At 39.5% G+C, this 18,343-nt stretch overlaps 1 protein-coding gene across 1 annotated transcript; it reads left to right on the top strand.

Moving 5' to 3' along the window:
- The first annotated feature begins 13,265 nt into the window (after positions 1–13,265).
- Positions 13,266–14,729, top strand: LOC131145732 (uncharacterized). The gene has a single exon (XM_058094922.1). The coding sequence runs from the start codon at positions 13,266–13,268 to the stop codon at positions 14,727–14,729; it is 1,464 nt and encodes a 487-aa protein (XP_057950905.1).
- Positions 14,730–18,343: the final 3,614 nt, after the last annotated feature.

The raw sequence follows: 18,343 nt of genomic DNA on the forward strand, positions 1-18,343 counted from the left end.
CGTGGCAGTCGTCTGCCATGACATGGCAGTCATCTGTCATAGTTAAAATTTAAACCCAAAATACTTTTATTGACATGGCAGTCATCTGTCATAGTTAAAATTTAAACCCAAAATACTTTTATTAAACCCTTTAACTTGCCAGTCGTCTGTCCATAGACAGACAGTCATCTGTCAGGTGCACTGCTTATCAAAAATTCAATTTTTATTTTGAACACTTTCCTTCCTTTAAGACCTTTGTTACTTTAATTTCAAAAACATGTTTTAAGCTCTTTAAAACAAAGTGTTTCTTAGTTTCTTTTGTTTTTATAAGAGCTTCACATATCTAAATGACATTTGGTTTTGAAGTACTTACAACAGTTCTTCTAATTATGGTCTTCTTAAATCCTTCAGCCTTTTGAGGTTCACTTTTGACTTTGAGTTTGCTTGCCCTTAAGCTTCTTCATTTGTTATTTATTGCCTTCAATATTCTGATGCGCTTTCACTAGATTAACATTGAGCTTCAATTTATCAACCTTGAGAGTTCTTTTACCTAAAACGCATCACTTAACATTATATGTTAAAGTGCTCTTCATTTTGTTATCATCAAAACAGGATTGAAAAGTCCAGTTAAGTCAACACTCATTCTTAAGCAAAGACTGTATTGGCTTAAGATGGTAGAAGGTTCAGATTTGAACCATTATATCAACACATTCAATCAGAAAGTGAGTGATTTGGTGTGTTGTGATGTAAAGTTCAATGAGGGAGACAAGACACTGATGCTATTAAATTCCCTACCTGCATCTAACACATATAAGAACTTGGTTACCACTCTTACATGGGGCATGGAAAGCCCGAATTTGGAAGAGGTGACAAGCGCATTGCTTGATTTTCACCAAAGAAAAATGGCAAGCGGTGAAGTTTCACATGGTAAAGGGTTTGTGGTGAAGAGTAACCAAGAACGTGGAAGACATAAGTCCTGGAGCGGATCTCGATTGTAGTCTGGGAAGAGGAAGGACATGAAGTGTTTTAGGTATGGTAAAATTGGCCACATAAGACTAGAATGTTCGAAGTGGAAGAAAGGGGATGCTGAAAATCAATAGGGTCCGCCAAAATCTCCAAATGTAGTGGAAGGAGACTCAGAATGCAGTGATGGTGATATGCTATGTGTTTCATCAGGTTCAAATTGCCTCATAGATGATTCTTGGATCCTAGATACCAGATGCTCTTATCACATGACCGCAAATCGAAAATGGTTCAACACCTATAGGTTCGTTAACACTTGTTGTGTTTTGATGGGAAATGATATTTCATGCAAAATATTTGGTATTGGAAATCTCAAAATCAAAATGTACGACGGAGTTGTAAGAACCATATATGATGTAAGACATGTACTAGGTCTAAGGAAGAATGTTATTTCATTAGGCACTTTAAACTATAACGAGTATAGTTATAAGTCTAAAAGTAGGGAAATGAAAGTGTGTGAAGGCGACTCGATAGTGATGAAAGGAGAAAAGGTAGCGGGAAATATCTATGCACTACAAGAAACAATGGTTGTAGGTGGAGCTGCAGTAGTAGAATCAGAGTCAGATATTCTATGGCATATGCAGTTAAGGCATAAGGTCGACTACATGTATTCAGATGTTTGGGGACCGATGAGGATAGCATCATGGGGCATATATATGTTTTTCATGGGTGTATCATGAAAGGTCTTGGTTTATCTCATGTGGCACAAGTTTGAAGTGTTTCCCAGGTTTAACTTGTGGTTGAGATGGAGAACCAGACAAAAAGAGAAATCCTAAGGTCAGACATTGAGACTAAATACGCTAGTTTCATTCAAGAAGTTTTGTGAGCATGACAGGTTATATAGGGTACTTCTTGGTGAAGTCAATGAGTATGGCGTATTTCTCGTGTGATTGATCGCCAAAGGTATCGTTAGATGGGAGAGTTGCACGTGAATTGTGGGCAGGTTTTGCGGTAGACTACTCAGGTGTGAGTTGATATTCACTGGTGCACTATTCTAGTGATGAAGTATCTAAGCTTGGTGTTATGGCCAGACAGTATATCTTTCTGGGGTATAAGAAAGGTGGGTGCAAGCTGGGTGATCCTGTGGCAAAAAAAAGGGTGATCGAGGACATGAATTTTGGTGAGAAAGCCATGGGGCAACGTACTCAGGTAAAGGAAGAGAAACAAATGCTAGAAAAATGCAGTAGCAGTAAACATGTAATTTAGGTAGAGCTAGATGCTTAGGGCAGAAATGCGGGAAGTTCTATCTTGGGTCAATAGAATCATAATTTAAATGGGCATGTGATGCAAGTGAAGCAATAGACTCAAGGCAAAGATGACATTATTCATATTGCAGGGAGTTTCAACTTAGGAGACTAGTAGAATCATAATGGGCCCATGTGCACTATCATACCACCATTCAGGTATAAATTTGGCATTATGGTGTTTTATGCATTCATTACTATCAGCAACAAGGTTCCTACTATTTTTCAAGTTTTCGTGCACAACAAAGAGAAAAATAGTTAAATGAGTGTTATGGTGGAGGAAATTAAAGTATTGCATAAGAACTAGGTGTGGGAGTTGGTGAGGCTTCCAGTGAGAAAGAGGATGATAGGATGCATGGGGTTGATGTATTTGTTATGTGTGAATGACATATTATTGGCTGGGAAGGCTTTGAATGAGACTAATCAATTGGGAACTCTATTGATAGGTTTTGACATGAATGTGTTGGATACGACCAAAAAGGGTATTAGTTTGGAGATTTGCATAGACAAGGTTGCATGGAGATTGGTGTTATCTTAGGGTGGCTTTGTGGACATAACCGCAGGGAGACTTTGTTTGCCATCTCAGGGGGGGTTTTGTAGAGAATCAAAGTAGAATGTCTACCTCTTGATACCCAAGGACGGGCTATGATGTTTGGGATATGTCAAAGATCCCTCATGATGGTGTAATGGGGTGTTTTGGTAGGCAATAGAGTGGATTGCCAGTTGTGATATTTTTTGAAGACTATGTAAGGGGCTTTGGTAATAGAAGGCTTGCAACAACTTTTGATTTTACTGTTGTATGAAGGCCTTATTAGAAGCTTACGGTGAAGTCTACGGGTGTAACATCTACAACTGAATCGAGATTGATGGTAGAAGTTGAAGCTGCCATCAGCAAGTTCAAAAGGAATTGCTTAGACTTGGTGTTTGTCTCCAATTGCTAGATGGGAGGTGGTCCCAACCTAATGTCCCAAGTTCAAGGTGGAGCAGTAGGTTCATATTTTCAGTTTCTCCTAAGGGGTGTATGTTCTCTAAGGTGGATATTGTTGTGAAATGTGGCTCACATTCTAAAGGAAAAGCATGAAGGAAATCAGGGTGCAATAGTGCATCAGGGCAAACTGTCGGCATAGCCCTGTTACTGTCAATGGTTTGGGGTAGTGTTTCTATTCTGTTTGAAACCATTGACGGTTTGGCTTGGGACACCCAGTGCAAATTTCAAAATTTTGAATGAGAAAAGTTAGTATGTGTTGGCATTATAAGGTTTAAAATCTTATTTTGATGATAACAAACAAGAGGAACTTAATATATTTGGTTAAGTGATGACATTTCAGGACTCTACTATGAGAAACCAAGGTCAAGTGTTCACAAGGATCCATTGAAAGCTTATACTTCAAAGAAGGATGATCAAATGAAGCTTAAGGCATGGATTCCAAGAGGATATATTAAAGCTTGAAGAATATGAGAGCATGGATATTAAAGAGAAAGCTCAAAGTATATTAAAGCTTGAAGACAAGAGATCCAAAGAAAGACAAGCATGAAGACTCAAGCAATTAGAATGTCAAAGTCTTATAAAGTCTTTATGTAAGTACTTCATGTTTAAATATCTTATGAAATACTTTGAAGCTCTTTAGGATGCTATATAGACTTAGAGACCAATTTTTGAAAACTCTGGAAAATGATTTTAAAAAGTCACAATTAAGTTTTTCAAATATCAAGGGTTTAAAATTGTTGACTCTATGAGTCCAATCCTATTTTGATAATGACAAATCACTTGGTATTTGATATGTACATTGAGATTGTGAATATGAACAATATTTAGCATGTACGGAAGGCTAGAAAGTCATGGAAGTCATGAAGATTAAAGTATATACATCTTGGCACAATCCATGGAACTAAAAGAGTAGAAGAATGAAGATGCAAGCGGCAAGTTCAAGATTGTCATGGGAATGGGTATTTAGAACTGAATGTATTTACATATTTCATATGATTTAATTCGAAACTTAAAATATACCCGAAACTGATCTTAGGACTCATGCATCTTATGAAAATATTTTAGGGGTTCTTCATTGACTTAGAGACTCTATTCAAAACCCCAAAAAATATTTAAAGAAGAAGCAAAGCAAGAAATCAAAAATGATTTTTGAAAATAAAATAAAAAAACTAAAGTTGGACTGCCCAGACGACTGAGGATCACCCTCAGACGTCTAAAGATGCAACTTCAGACAACTAATCAATTTGATCCAACAGTCAGGACTTATCCTAAGGCCAAGTTTACCTATATAATCAACCTCTAAACCCTAGTGCCCCAACTTTTGGAATAATATTGAGAAACTTGAACATATGGTAATTCGATTGCCTGCACTCCACAGATATTCATCAAGTTTAGGCAAATCATCTCAGCTATTCGAAGGGATTTCATTTACACATCTTGAAAGCAAGCTTTGGTGATTGAGGTTTGGTGATCTTTCATATCTTATACTCATACATCTATTACTTTTATTGAAAAAGAAAAATCCTTGTGTTGTTACATATAAATTCATTTGTGAAAGGATTTTCTAAACATTGAATATTTGATGATCTTCAAGTTCTTATTTTCATTCAAAGACTCAATATTTTTGTTATTGCAAAATCTATTTGATTGAAAAGTTTAAAGGTTCTTAATATATATGTAGTGACCAAGAGAAATTATAATATTTAAATAATAAAGAAGGAGAAAAAGGAAATTAAAAATGGGATCGTCGACGAGGGTGCGCTTCGTCGACGAGAAAATACCGAGAGGGGGTTTTGGGTGATTTTGAATTTCGTCGAAGAGATGATGTGGCTCGTCAACAAAGGCTAGCGTATAAATAGGCCTAACCCTCATTTTATGGCCGAAAACCCTGCGAGAATCTCTCTCTCACTCCTCATTTCATCCCTTCTTACTTCTCTCTAAGATCTCGAGCCGATCTTTTGCTGGTTTGATGATCTGAAGCCACCACGACACTCCTGGGGAAGTTCTCTGCATATCTACTGGAGTGAATCGTTGGCGGGGCTAGTTTGGAATTCATCCTAGATCCGGGGTAAGAATTTCTACTCAGTATTTGGTTTCTTTCCAGTTACAGAAAATGTAGTATGCGTAGAAATACTGAAGTTTAGTTCTAGAGAATATCATTTTCAGGGTGTTGAACAGGGAATCCTGCAGGTGTATGACTGTTTATCTTAGGGGTTTTTCAAGAATCAGGTAAGGGGATAAATTAAGTTAGATGTTCTATGAAATATAAGTATAATTTTATAGTATTTGATTTCAAGATATATATGTATTTATATGTAATTATGCATTATGTTGGAAAATATTGTTAAAAAAATGACAATATGTTTGGAATGTACATAATACCCATTTTGTGTGGCATGAGTAAAAGTTATGATGAATTACTTTTTTTTGGGAATATGATAATGATATGGATTTTTATAATGAAAAACCGGCGAACGGGTCGAGAATTTTATATATGTTTTGTCGGCATACGGACCGAGTTATGGATATGTTTTGTCGGTGTACGGGCCGAGCTATGGATATGTTTTGCCAATGTACAGGCTGAGCTATGGATATGTTTTGCCAATGAACGGGCCGAGCTATGGATATGTTTTGCCGGTGTACGGGTCGAGCTATGAATATGTTTTGTTGGTGTACGGGCTGAGTTATGGATATGTTTTGCCGGCGTATGGGCCGAACTATTGATATGTGTACAGCGTACAGGCCGTGATTGATAAAATATGAAATGCCGGCATATGAGCCGATGATTTTCATGATGTATATAAATATATGAAAAATGTTATGATGATATTGATTTGGTAATTAATGGTATGAAATATCCATGTATCACAGTTTCATTATATACTATATGTTATCAGAACTTGATTGGCTTGGTTTAGGCTAGTACTTGCATGGTATCCTTTGGTGGTATTGGCCAAAGGCGAGGACGTAAGTTGGGGATAAGACGAACCTCGTAAAAAACGTAGTGTCTTTCTCTTTCCCTTACTCTCTTTAAATTCCAACAAACATATAAATTGCGTGAATGATTTAATTTCTTAATCATATATACTACGTAATTTAGAAATTAAATAAACTGAAGTTTAATTTGGTTTTGGGATTGCGGAAACTGAAAGAGAGTACGTTGGTTGATTAATACTTTGCGAAAACCTTAAAGAGAGTACGTTGATTGGTTAATACACAAAGACAAATTAACTAAGAGTTTATTTAAATTCTGAGTTGTTTGGGATTTGAGTTGTGGTTTGCATTGAGTCAAATTACATTCACTACAGGGCTTGAAACAATCATACACATAGAGCTATTAACAAAAACTGAAATTACCAGAGTGCTAAAAATTATATTTTCTTGAGTATTTTGTTTTTGATTACTTAGATGTTGATTGGTTATGTGGATTTTTAAGTTTTTGATCACTTGTGGGTAAATCAATTGGTTTGGTTGATTGGTTTTGAGGATTGATTGTTCATTTAAGTTTTTGTGGTTGTAGATTGAATAAAGAATTAAGTTTGTGTTGTATTGTTCATAAATCATCAAAAGTTTAAGAATTCATTAAAAGATTTGAAAGAACTTTTTAATAACCCAATTCGCCCCCCCTCTTTAGACTACACCTTGGTTTTCAGTATGGTTGGGGTTTGAAGGGAAAACCTCTAGGAATTCTATTTATATGTCTTAGTGGATGCATTTTAAAGCACGATGGTTGTAAGAGAAGAGAGGATTGTATTGTTCCTGTAATTTACACAAAAAGATAGTGAATCCTTACCATTTGCTCCCGTGGATGTAGGCATTGCCGAACCACGTAATTCCTTGTGTCTTTGTAATTGTTATTACTTCCTTTAATTTGTTGTGGTTGTGGATTGTTATGTAATTTCATCATTAGAGTGTTGCATTGTGTGTTTGATACTTTACACAAATATATATTCCACTGTGCATATCTGGGGGTTTTTAGACAACATATTGAAATCTCATACGAATCACAAGATTTCTAACTCATGACCCATGAATTTATAAAATTTGAATAACATTTAATTCTTGCTTAAAAAACCATGTGGTGTAAATATTAAGCATTGATTTTTTTTAGTGAATTTATAAAATTTGAATAACATTAAAAGAGTTTATCATCGATCGATACCTCATATGAACCACAAGATTTCTAACTCATGATCAATGAATTTATAAAATTTGACTAACATTTAATTGATACTTACAAAATCCTATGGTGATGTAAATATTACACATTAATCCTTTTTTTTAAGGATAATTTATGAAATTTGAATAACATTAAAAGAGTTTAAGATTGATCAATACCTCATACAAGCCATAAGATTTTTGTTTTTGCGGTTTAAATTTTTTTTGTTTTACTAAAGTTAGGACAAGTGTGACAAATATAAATATGTGTGAAATGTTACCAAACAAAAAAGAATTGCATTTAATAATTAGGCTAATTTTTGTAATTAAGTACATTTACTTTGAAAATTCAAGTTTTCTTTAACTTAATTAATATTTAAATATTTACAAATGTTAGTTATAGCATTAAACCATTTTTTAAACTTAAAATTAATCAATGCTTAAAATGAAAACAAAGTTTACTATTTGTGTATTATTTTATTTTGTTTCTCACTTCTTAATAACTAAAATAATAAGACTCGGATGTCTACAAAATTTTATAAAACATTTTCTAAACATTATTCAATTCCAAATGTGTAATTATGTCAATGTTTGTAATTACATACATGTACTTTGAAAATTCAAGTTTTCTATAACTTAATTATTATTTAGATATTTTAATATAGAATCTAATTTTTTTTTTTTTTTTTATGTAAGTTTAAAATAGCACATGGATTATACATTTGGAACAAGACTATTGGCTCAAGTAACCAAGATTTAGAATTTCAAGATTGATTGCAAGAAAAAGGTTGATTCTACTTTGTAATTCGAATAGTAATGTTCCTTATAAAATACCATGTGTTGCTCGAATACAAAAAAGAACAAGTGTGATTCGAATGGAAATCTTACATAGAAAAATGACTACATATTGCAGCTATTAGTGTTTTATAATGCCAATAGACACTCAAGGTGCAGTTAAATTTATTTTTTTCTTGTTCAAAATTTTAATAAATTGACACAATTACATATAATTGTTAAAATAACTCCATCTGTGATACACTTAATGTTTAATTTTTTCATACACAGCCGGTCCCAAGCCCGAATAAAGGAGGAGGGTTGCGTTAGGTAGCTAGTAGCTAACGTAAAATTTGTTAGATCACTATGATATAAATCCTTACTGAATATTTGTTGGAGCATTCCCTACAAGCGACGCGTTGCACTTGCACCACTCTAGTGTAGTGAAAAGTGGGTGAGGGTAGGTTAGGTCATTGCCTTGAAGTGATGCGCCGTGTCGGCGCCTGGGTACGGTGTCAAATATGCGAGTGTTCCTACATCATTCTGGATGTGGGTAGGAAAGACGTTAGTTTAAGAAAGTAGAATTAAATTAGCAACTTGGAATGTAAGGACACTTACGGGGTAAAAGCTTGGAAATTGTGAACAGAATGATTAGAAGAAGCATTTATATAATTTGCCTTCAAGAAACTAAGTGGGTGGGGGAGATGGTTAGAGAAATTGATAAATCAGGATTTAAACTTTAGTACACTAGAAAAGAAAAATATAAGAATTGTAGACACCCCAATTTTAACCAGGCCTTTCTGAGGAGACCTTATGTCAAAACCTTCCCACACGGTTGTAGACCCCACAAATCTTTGTAGGTCCCACACTGGTTGTGGACCCCACACATTTTTGTAGGTCCCATGGTGTTCGTAGACCCCGCACGTCCTTGTAGGTCCCACACTGCTTGTGGACCCCACACATCTTTGTTGGACCCACATGGCTTGTGGGCCCCACATATCTCCATTGGGCCCCACATATGTTGTGGGCCCCACATCTCTTGGTACCCTAGCTCGGATTCCTACATCCGATGCACGTTACCCTCTGGTACGCTAGCTCAAATTCCTACATCTGATGCACGTTACCCCCTGGTACGCTAGCTCGGATTCCTACATCCAATGCACGTTACCCCCTGGTACGCTAGCTCGGATTCCTACATCCGATGCACGTTACCCCATCTGGTACGCTAACTCGGATTCCTACATCCAATGCACATTACTCCTTGGTACGCTAGCTCAGATTCCTACATTCGATGCACGTTACCCCCTCTGGTACGCTAGCTCAGGTTCCTACATCCGGTGCACGTTATCCGCTCTAGTACGCTAGCTCGGATGCCTACATCCGATGCACGTTACCTCCTTTGGCATGCTTGTGCCTGTTGGCTCGGGTTCCTATAACCCTTAAATGGCTCGTGGACCCCACATTGCTTGTGGGCCCCACATATCTCCATTGGGCCCCACACGGTTTGTGGGCCTCACTTCTCTTGGTACGCTAGCTCGGATCCACATATCCGGTGCCTTGCTAGCTCGGGTTCCTATAGCCCTCAAACGGCTTGTGGACCCCACATGCCGCGTGGACCTAGTAGAGCATCTTGTTTGTGCAGACGAGACTATTGATGACAAAATTCTCGGGCTAAACCAAATCTATTTGGACCTCATTAGTAATGGCACGGGGAGTACCTACTTTGTCCATATTCTGGATATTTACGGCCATATCGGAGGTTTTTAGTTAGGATTTGTTTTATAGGATCAAAGGCGTATATGTTGTTCAGGTCGATTAGGCTTCCAATACTTGCTCGCTGAAAATCAAAGAAAGAAGGTCCACACATCTCCGATGGGCTCCGCACAGCTTCTAGAACTCTCATATTATTATTATTATTATTATTATTATTATTATTATTATTATTATTATTATTATTATTTATTTTAATTTGTCAAATGCAAGCATACTTTGTTCCCCCATCATCACTCACCACATGTCATGTTTCCTCCCTTTATCATTCTTCCCATGCTATATTCCCTTCATCATTCTTCATCCCATACTTTGTTCCCCCCATCATCACTCACCACATGTCATGTTTCCTCCCTTTATCAATCTTCCCATGCTATATTCCCTTCATCATTCTTCATCCTATACTTTGTCCCCCCATCATCACTCACCACATGTCATGCCTCCTCCCTTTATCATTCTTCCCATACTATATTCCCCTCATCATTCTTCATCCCATACTTTGTTCCCCCCATCATTACTCACCACATGTCATGTTTCCTCCCTTTATCATTCTTCCCATGCTAATTTCCCTTCATCATTCTTCCCCCCATACTTGGTTCCCCCCATCATCACTCCTTTATGTCTTCTTTCCCATGCCTGCCCCAAGCCGAGTCTATAAATAGCCCTCTCATTCCAAGCACAAGGGAGGAGAGTTCTTGGTGGTGGTAAGGAGAAGATTTCAAATATTGAAGTTTTCTATTATAAGTTTGTGAAGCTAGTTTTTTTGAGTGAAGATCAAGAGGTCGACTGATCCTGTTTCCTATCGGTGCTGAGTCACCCCATTTAAAGAAAACACTCCGTAGTGCCTCGAGTCAGAACTCAAGAACAACTCTCGGGAAGACGCTGTAGAGCGGCCATAGTAGACTCACCAACAGGAAAAGAAGACCGGAGCAGAGAAAACGAAAGAAGATTAAGCGGTTGACTGATCCCGTTTCCTGTTAGTGCCTCGAGTCGGAGCTCAAGAACAACACTCGGGAAGGCGCTGTAGACTAACCCCTGCGGATTCACAAACATGAGAGGAAGACCGGAGGAGAAAAAGACAATAGGTAAAACCAATGAACTTTCTCTTCCTATGTTACATCTCCGCCCCCCTTTCCCTAATCGGCCTCTGTTGGTTTATTTGATTTTATTTCACTTTTTTTACTTTAAATAGCTTCCTTTTAACACATTAAAAAAAAAAAAATTTCATAAAAGACACAAAAATTCAGAAAAATTTTCAAAGAAAATTCAAAATTTTTAAGGCTTTGAAACTTATTTACATTTGAAAATTTTTGAAGAAAATCCAAGAAAGTTTCCAACATATTTGGCAAAGGTTTGATCTGTTTCCCTACATTCAAGATTTTCAAAAATACAATCTAAAGTCATATCTTTAAAACTATGACTTTTATGATTGTTGTCTAAAATTTTGTTGTATTCAGAAGAACATTGAAAAACCCCGAAAAATCAATGGTCTCGACCAAGACCTTAAACTGGTTTTCCCTCAAACCGGTCAACGTTTGACCGGTTCACCATTCCCGGACCGGTTCACTCCGATTTTTTCCATTTCGCTTGTATATTATTATTATATCCGAAAAATTCACAAAAATCATAAAATTTTCAAAAATCCCAAAAATACTTTCACATTTTGATTTCAACTGATTTTATTTGTGTTATTTTGAAGTTCAGGAAAAATCACAGAAATCACGAAAAGCATTTTCACACTTAAGAAAAATCACAAAAATATCTTTTTAGGCACAAAAAAATCATTCCAAATCCCGAAAAAATTTCAAAAACCTCCCAGAATAGTATATTTCCTACTTAGAAAAACCTATAGATTTCAAAACTCCCGGGAGCGAATTTCGTATCCTATTTTCGATTTTACTTCCCGATGATTGCAAACAAGAACCTCTTCGGAGTACTAGATTGCCCCGGTTACGAGGGAATACCTATATAGTACTTTCATTCTTTTGATTTTTGAAAGGGAGTAATCTTTAAAGACTTATTACATTTATTTCGGGATAATTCTTTATTAATCTGGTACCGTTCGTAAGAACGGGCGTGTAGGGGGTGCTAATACCTTCCCCTCGCGTAACCGTACTCTCGAGCCCGACTCTGGTAACGCAGGCCGATTCTACCCCTAATGGGGTAGCAATCAAGTGTTCTAACCGCACTTCCAAAGGTTAGTGGCGACTCCACCACACATCGTTTTCCACAAAAATCACATTTTTTAAAAATCACACATTTCCATCCATTCTTCCCAGTTCGCAAGCCGAACCCATTTTTAAAGCAGAGATTGGTTCTCTGGGCCGGGTCCAGGACGTTGCGACAGCTTGGCGACTCCACTGTGGACATTGAGAGTTGAGCCAGTGATTAATTAAGAATTATCCCGATCTCAAATCTAAATAAGCCTTTTTGATTACTTCCTTTCATTTTTGTACAAATTTGGTTGCATATGAATAATCGTGAATGCCTTGCTTGCTTTGATTCGTGAATAAACATGTGTTTGGTTCTGTTTGTTTTTGCTAAGCATGTGATTAGTAGTACCTTGGATAAGTATGATGTTTTGTTTCCCTTGCTATTTTATTAAGCATGTGTTCTGAATAATGGATGGATGTGGGGTAGGGGGTATAGTTGGAAATGGTTGAACTCACACACTCTCACAGCTCTACACCCGGGCTTTCCTAGCTAGGATTAGAAAGGAGTGTAATAGTGCCAGTTCCCATGTGGCATGGCCTATAGGGACCCGCGAACCACTTCGCTCAGTGCGAGCTCAATCCGGACCTCCGTGAGGGAGAATGGAATTTCAATCTGGGAACCTTTTGTCTATAAGGATAGAGTTTAACCACACGTGGTCATCCAAAATCCCTAGCCTAGGGTAGAGCCTCAGAGGACCCTATGTACATACCTTCCTCGGGGTCGGGACAGAAGCCACATCCTTCTCCACATGTTGTAATCCATGTCTGTTGTATATATGAAATGCCTTGTGTTTTGTACATCCTGCCTCCATGTCAAACATCCATATCACTTGGCCAATGTTTCGAAAAAAGCTTGATTCACTTAAAAGTCAAACTTTATCTCTTAAAGTACCCTACCCAGAGGAAAATGGATCATCCTTGAGATCATTGAGGTTTTTCTCGGAACCTTGGCCAAATGATTAATTAGGTTGCATTCCATGCATACATGCATACATGTTCTTCTCTAAGGGGTTGGTAATCACTCTCTGACTTCCTGTCAGGCCAAGTTAAATCCAGAATCCCAACATTGAGCCCACTACTACACACCCTTACAACACTCGAAGAAAAGCAAAAGCTATGGCAGAACAATTGGAAAGCCGTGTTCTGGGGATCGAGCAGAGGCAGGTAGAGCTAAGCAATCAACTGAAGAAGATATTAGACCTACTGCTGAACAAAGGGAAGACAGTCCAAGATCAGGATCATGAAGAAGAAAATGACCCTATCCACCCGCCTGGTTTTACGCCAATTCATGGGCAATCTTCTGGTCCGCCCCCATTCACCTCGGAGAAACCGCCGCATGGCACGCCACCTTTTATCCCTGTAGTGACAGGAATGGGGATGCCCTCATCAGAAATTGTGGGTGTAGGGACAAGCAAGACCGCGACGAAATACCATTGTGATGAGCTGGAAGAGCGGCTACGGGCCATAGAGGGGACTCGGACCGATAGTACCGCCAGACCCTCAGATTACTGCCTAGTGCCTGATGTAATCCTTCCTCCAAAGTTTAAGATGCCAGACTTCAAGAAGTTTGACAAGACCACATGCCCTCAGACCCACCTCCGGATGTATTGTCAGTCGATGGCCGCCTATACCGATAATGAGAAGTTGATGATGTATTGCTTCCGAAGCAGTCTTACCGGGACAGCGGCTAGATGGTATATCCAGCAGAACAATGCCCAGATCCATACGTGGAGTGACTTGGCCGATGCCTTCGAAGCGCAATATCGTCATATCTTGGAAATGGCTCCGGACAGGATGTCTCTTTCTAAAATAGAGAAAAAGCCAACAGATACTTTCAGGGAGTATGCACACCGTTGGAGAGACGCAGCCACTCAAGTGGACCCTCCGGTCGGCGACCGTGAGGCAATATCGATGTTCATAGGGACGTTAAAAGATCCCTACTGTTCACACCTGGTAGGGTCCACCCCTCATAACTTCATGGACATTGTGGCGGCAGGGGCCAGAGTGGAAGTCGACGTCAAAGCTGGACGGATAAAGACTGGCACTACCGATAACGGCCTAAGTAAGAAGTGGGTCAAAGGTAAAAAGGAAGAAGAGACCCAAATGATGCAGGGGTCTATCAGAAGCCTAAGGCAGAAAAGCCGAAGTCAACAACCTAGGGGAAATTTCTACATGGAACCAGTAGTAAACCAAATACTATATATGGGCCCGAGGCCCCAGTTTGAAACCCCTCGACTAAGACCAACACCAACAAACAATCAAGTTCGAGAAAGGGATGCACTGAGGAATGCTAGAAGGATTGACCCAATCCCAATGCCCTATGCCGACTTGTTTCCTCAACTGTGTGAGAGAGGAATGGTGACGACCATACCAGCCATTCCCGTCACCGATCCCCCACCACGATGGTTTGATCCCAATGCCCACTGTGCATACCACGCAAACTCTTCTGACCACTCCATTGACCAGTGCTGGGCTTTCAAATATAAAGTTCAGTCATTCAAGAATGCAGGGTGGCTGGCCTTTGATGACAAGCCGACGGACATTCAGGGAAACCCTTTACCCAATCATGAGGGAGACTAGATTGGTATGGTCGGGGTAGAACTCAGAAAGGCACAAGAAGCCAACCTAGATCGTTTGGCTTTGGATGCTAAAATCCCCTCGAACACTTCTACAGAGTGGATCCGTCATCTCCAACCAGGAGTACAGCTTCAAAACTGGAGTTCTTTTGATTTATCAGATATCATCATGTAATGATCTTTTTTCAGGATTTTTTTAGTTCTGTTTTTCTTTTGTATTCCCCCGACCACTGAAAAATTGGGGAAGCTCCTTAATGAAAATGAATCATGCATTCCTTGTCATTTATGTGCATTTTGGAAATCAATTGTCAATATTTGTTTGTTAATTTCATGTAGGAATAAAGAAAATAACAACACCAGAATCCCTCGCTAAGTAATTGACATTAATTTTGAAAATCTAATCCATGAAACCGAAGTTGAAGATCAAGAAATAAACTTGTCCCCTGAAATGGAAAGAATGTTAAAAGTCCGATGAAAAACCAACCTTGACTAGTAGCGATCCCACTGTCGTGATTAATCTTGGAACCAAGGAAGAACCCAAGCAGGTGAAAATCGGGGCACTGCTAAAGGGTGAATAAAAGGAAAAAATGATTGAATTACTAAGGGAATACCGAGACGTGTTTGCCTGGTCGTACCAAGACATGCCAGGTTTAGACATGGATTTAGTAACCTATAAGATCCCGCTTCACCCGGATTCAAAGCCAGTAAAGCAGAAACTAAGGAGAATGCGGCCAGAGATGTTACTTAAGATAAAGGAAGAGGTACAGAAACAGCTTGAAGCAGGATTCTTAGAGGTAGCCCAGTACCCTGAATGGATGGCCAACGTCGTCCCAATAATCAAGAAGAACGGTAAAGTACGAGTTTGTGTCGACTACCGGGATTTAAATAAAGCAAGCCCTAAGAACAACTTCCCTCTCTCGTACATTGATGTGCTGGTGGACAATACCACCGGGCATGCTTTATTTTCATTCATGGACGGATTTTCGGGATACAACCAGATCAGGATGGCACCTGAGGACAAGGAAAAAACGACCTTCATCACATTATGGGGGACTTTCTGCTATAAAGTCATGCCATTCGAACTAAAAAACGCTGGAGCCATTTACCATAGGGCTATGGTAACCCTTTTTCATGACTTAATGCACAAGGAGGTTGAGGTTTATGTCGACGACATGATCGTTAAGTCGCGAAATGAGAAAGACCATGCGTTAAACTTGGAAAAATTGTTCGAGAGACTCTGGAAGTGCCAATTGAAGTTAAACCTCGAAAAATGTACCTTTGGTGCTACATCCAGGAAGCTATTGGGGTTTATAGTGAGTGAGAAAGGGATTGAGGTAGATCCTGACAAGGTCAAAGCCATTCGAGAGATGCCCAGCCCAAAGTCCGAAAAGGAGGTGCGAAGTTTCTTGGGTAGGCTCAACTACATTGCTCGGTTCATATCTCAATTATTTGCCACTTGCAAACCCATCTTCAAGTTGCTGAGAAAGAACAACCCAGAAAAATGGAATGAAGAGTGCCAAGTGGCCTTTGAAAAAATAAAGGAGTACCTTTTGAATCCTCTAGTACTAGTACCACCAGTGCCCGGAAGACCTTTAATCTTGTACCTGGCGATTTTAGAAAACTCCATGGGTTGCGTATTGGGCCAACATAACGAGACCGGGAGGAAAGAAAGGGCCATTTATTACCTTAGTAAGAAGTTCACAGATTATGAGTCTAAATACTCTGATCTGGAAAAAAATGTTGCACTTTGGTATGGACAGTCAGCAGGCTGAGGCAATACACCTTGTTTTACTCCACCTAGCTGATCTCCAAAATGGACCCAATCAAGTACGTGTTTGAAAAGCCCACAGTAACTGGACGAGTAGCATGATGGCAGATGTTGTTGACGGAATATGATATTTCTTATGTCACCAGGAAAGCTATCAAGGGTAGTGTCATTGCGGAATACCTAGCTGAAAGAGCCGTGGAGGATTACCAACCTAAGGAGTTTGAATTCCCAGACCAAGATATAGACTCCCTAACCCAATGGGAAGAAGACCTCAAAGAATGGAGGATGTTGTTCGATGGGGCAGTCAATGTTTGGGGACATGGGATAGGCGTGGTGCTCATATCACCAGATGGGAAACATTATCCGGTGGTAGCTAAGCTCATCTTCCCTTGTATTAACAACATAGCCGATTATGAGGCATGTATATTGGGTTTGCAGACCGCTTTAGATCGGGGTGTCAAGTGACTAATAGTAAGAGGAGACTCGGCCTTAGTCATCCACCAGCTAACCGGAGAATGGGAAACTCGCGATTCCAAGCTGGTACCGTATCGAGAGTACATTCAAAAGATGATAGAAGGGTTTGACAGTATCATGTTCTCTCACACGCCAAGAGAAAGCAACATAATGTCTTATGCATTGGTCACACTGGCAGCTTTATTCAAGGTAGAAGAGGGGGTGAAGATCGAAACTATTCAGATCAGAGTACAACCCAAACTTGCCCACTTCACGGTGATAGAGGAGGCCGACGGAAAACCATGGTTTTATGATATCAAAACCTACATCCAAAAAATGAGTATCCCGAAGGGGCAGCCAGTAATGATCGGAGGACTATCAGAAGGTTGGCCATGGGTTTCTTCTTAGATGGTGAAGTTTTGTACAAAAGAAATCATGACATGACCCTCCTACGGTGTGTAGAGGCACAAGAAGCTGGTCAAGTCATGCATGAGGTTCGCGAGGGAGTTTGTGGTACCCATGCTGGAGGCCACTCATTGGAATGAAAAAAACTTAGGAGCGGGTATTATTGGATGACCATGGAGAAAGATTGCACTGACTACGCCCGAAAGTGCCATAGGTGCCAAGTTTATGGTGATTGGATCCAAGTCCCATCGGCCCCACTTCATGTTCTCTCCGCACCTTGGCCCTTTTCAGCTTGGGGCATGGATGTGATCGGGCCAATAAGCCCAAAGGCCAGTAACGAACACCATTTCATCTTTGTGGCAATCGATTATTTCACTAAATGGGTAGAAGCCGCCTCGTACTCCAGTGTCACACAGAATGTGGTAAGTCGTTTCGTCAAAAGAGAGTTGATCTGCCGGTATGGAATCCCTGAAAGAATAATCATGGATAACGCCAAGAATCTGAACAACGCAGTAATGACCAAGCTATGCAATCAGTTCAAGGTCAAGCATCACAATTCAGCGTCGTATAGACCACAGATGAATGGCGCGGTGGAAGCAGCCAACAAAAATGTTAAGAACATTTTGGAGAAGATGACAGAAACTTACAGAGATTGGCATGACAAGCTTCCCTTCACCCTGATGGCTTACAGGACTACGGCCAGAACCTCCACGGGCGCTACTCCCTTCTCTTTGGTGTACGGAATGGAGGCAGTGGTCCCTGTAGAAGTTGAAATCCCATCTCTAAGAGTTCTAAAAGAAGTAGAGTTGGTTGAGGCAGAGTCGGTACAATCCTGATATGACCAGTTAAACTTGATCGAGGAGAAAAGGATGGCCGCCATGGCCCATGGACAATTGTACCAAACAAGGATGATGAGAGCGTTTAACCGAAAAGTGAGGCCCCAACAGTTTCAGGAGGGGGACCTAGTGCTGAAAAAGATTTTACCGATTCAT

This window comes from Malania oleifera, chromosome 13 (assembly GCF_029873635.1).
Source record: "Malania oleifera isolate guangnan ecotype guangnan chromosome 13, ASM2987363v1, whole genome shotgun sequence".
NCBI classification, from domain to species: domain Eukaryota; kingdom Viridiplantae; phylum Streptophyta; class Magnoliopsida; order Santalales; family Ximeniaceae; genus Malania; species Malania oleifera.

Excerpts from the sequence above, each read along its gene's own strand:
- LOC131145732 (XM_058094922.1), top strand. The coding sequence starts at position 13,266 with ATGGCAGAACAATTGGAAAGCCGTGTTCTGGGGATCGAGCAGAGGCAG.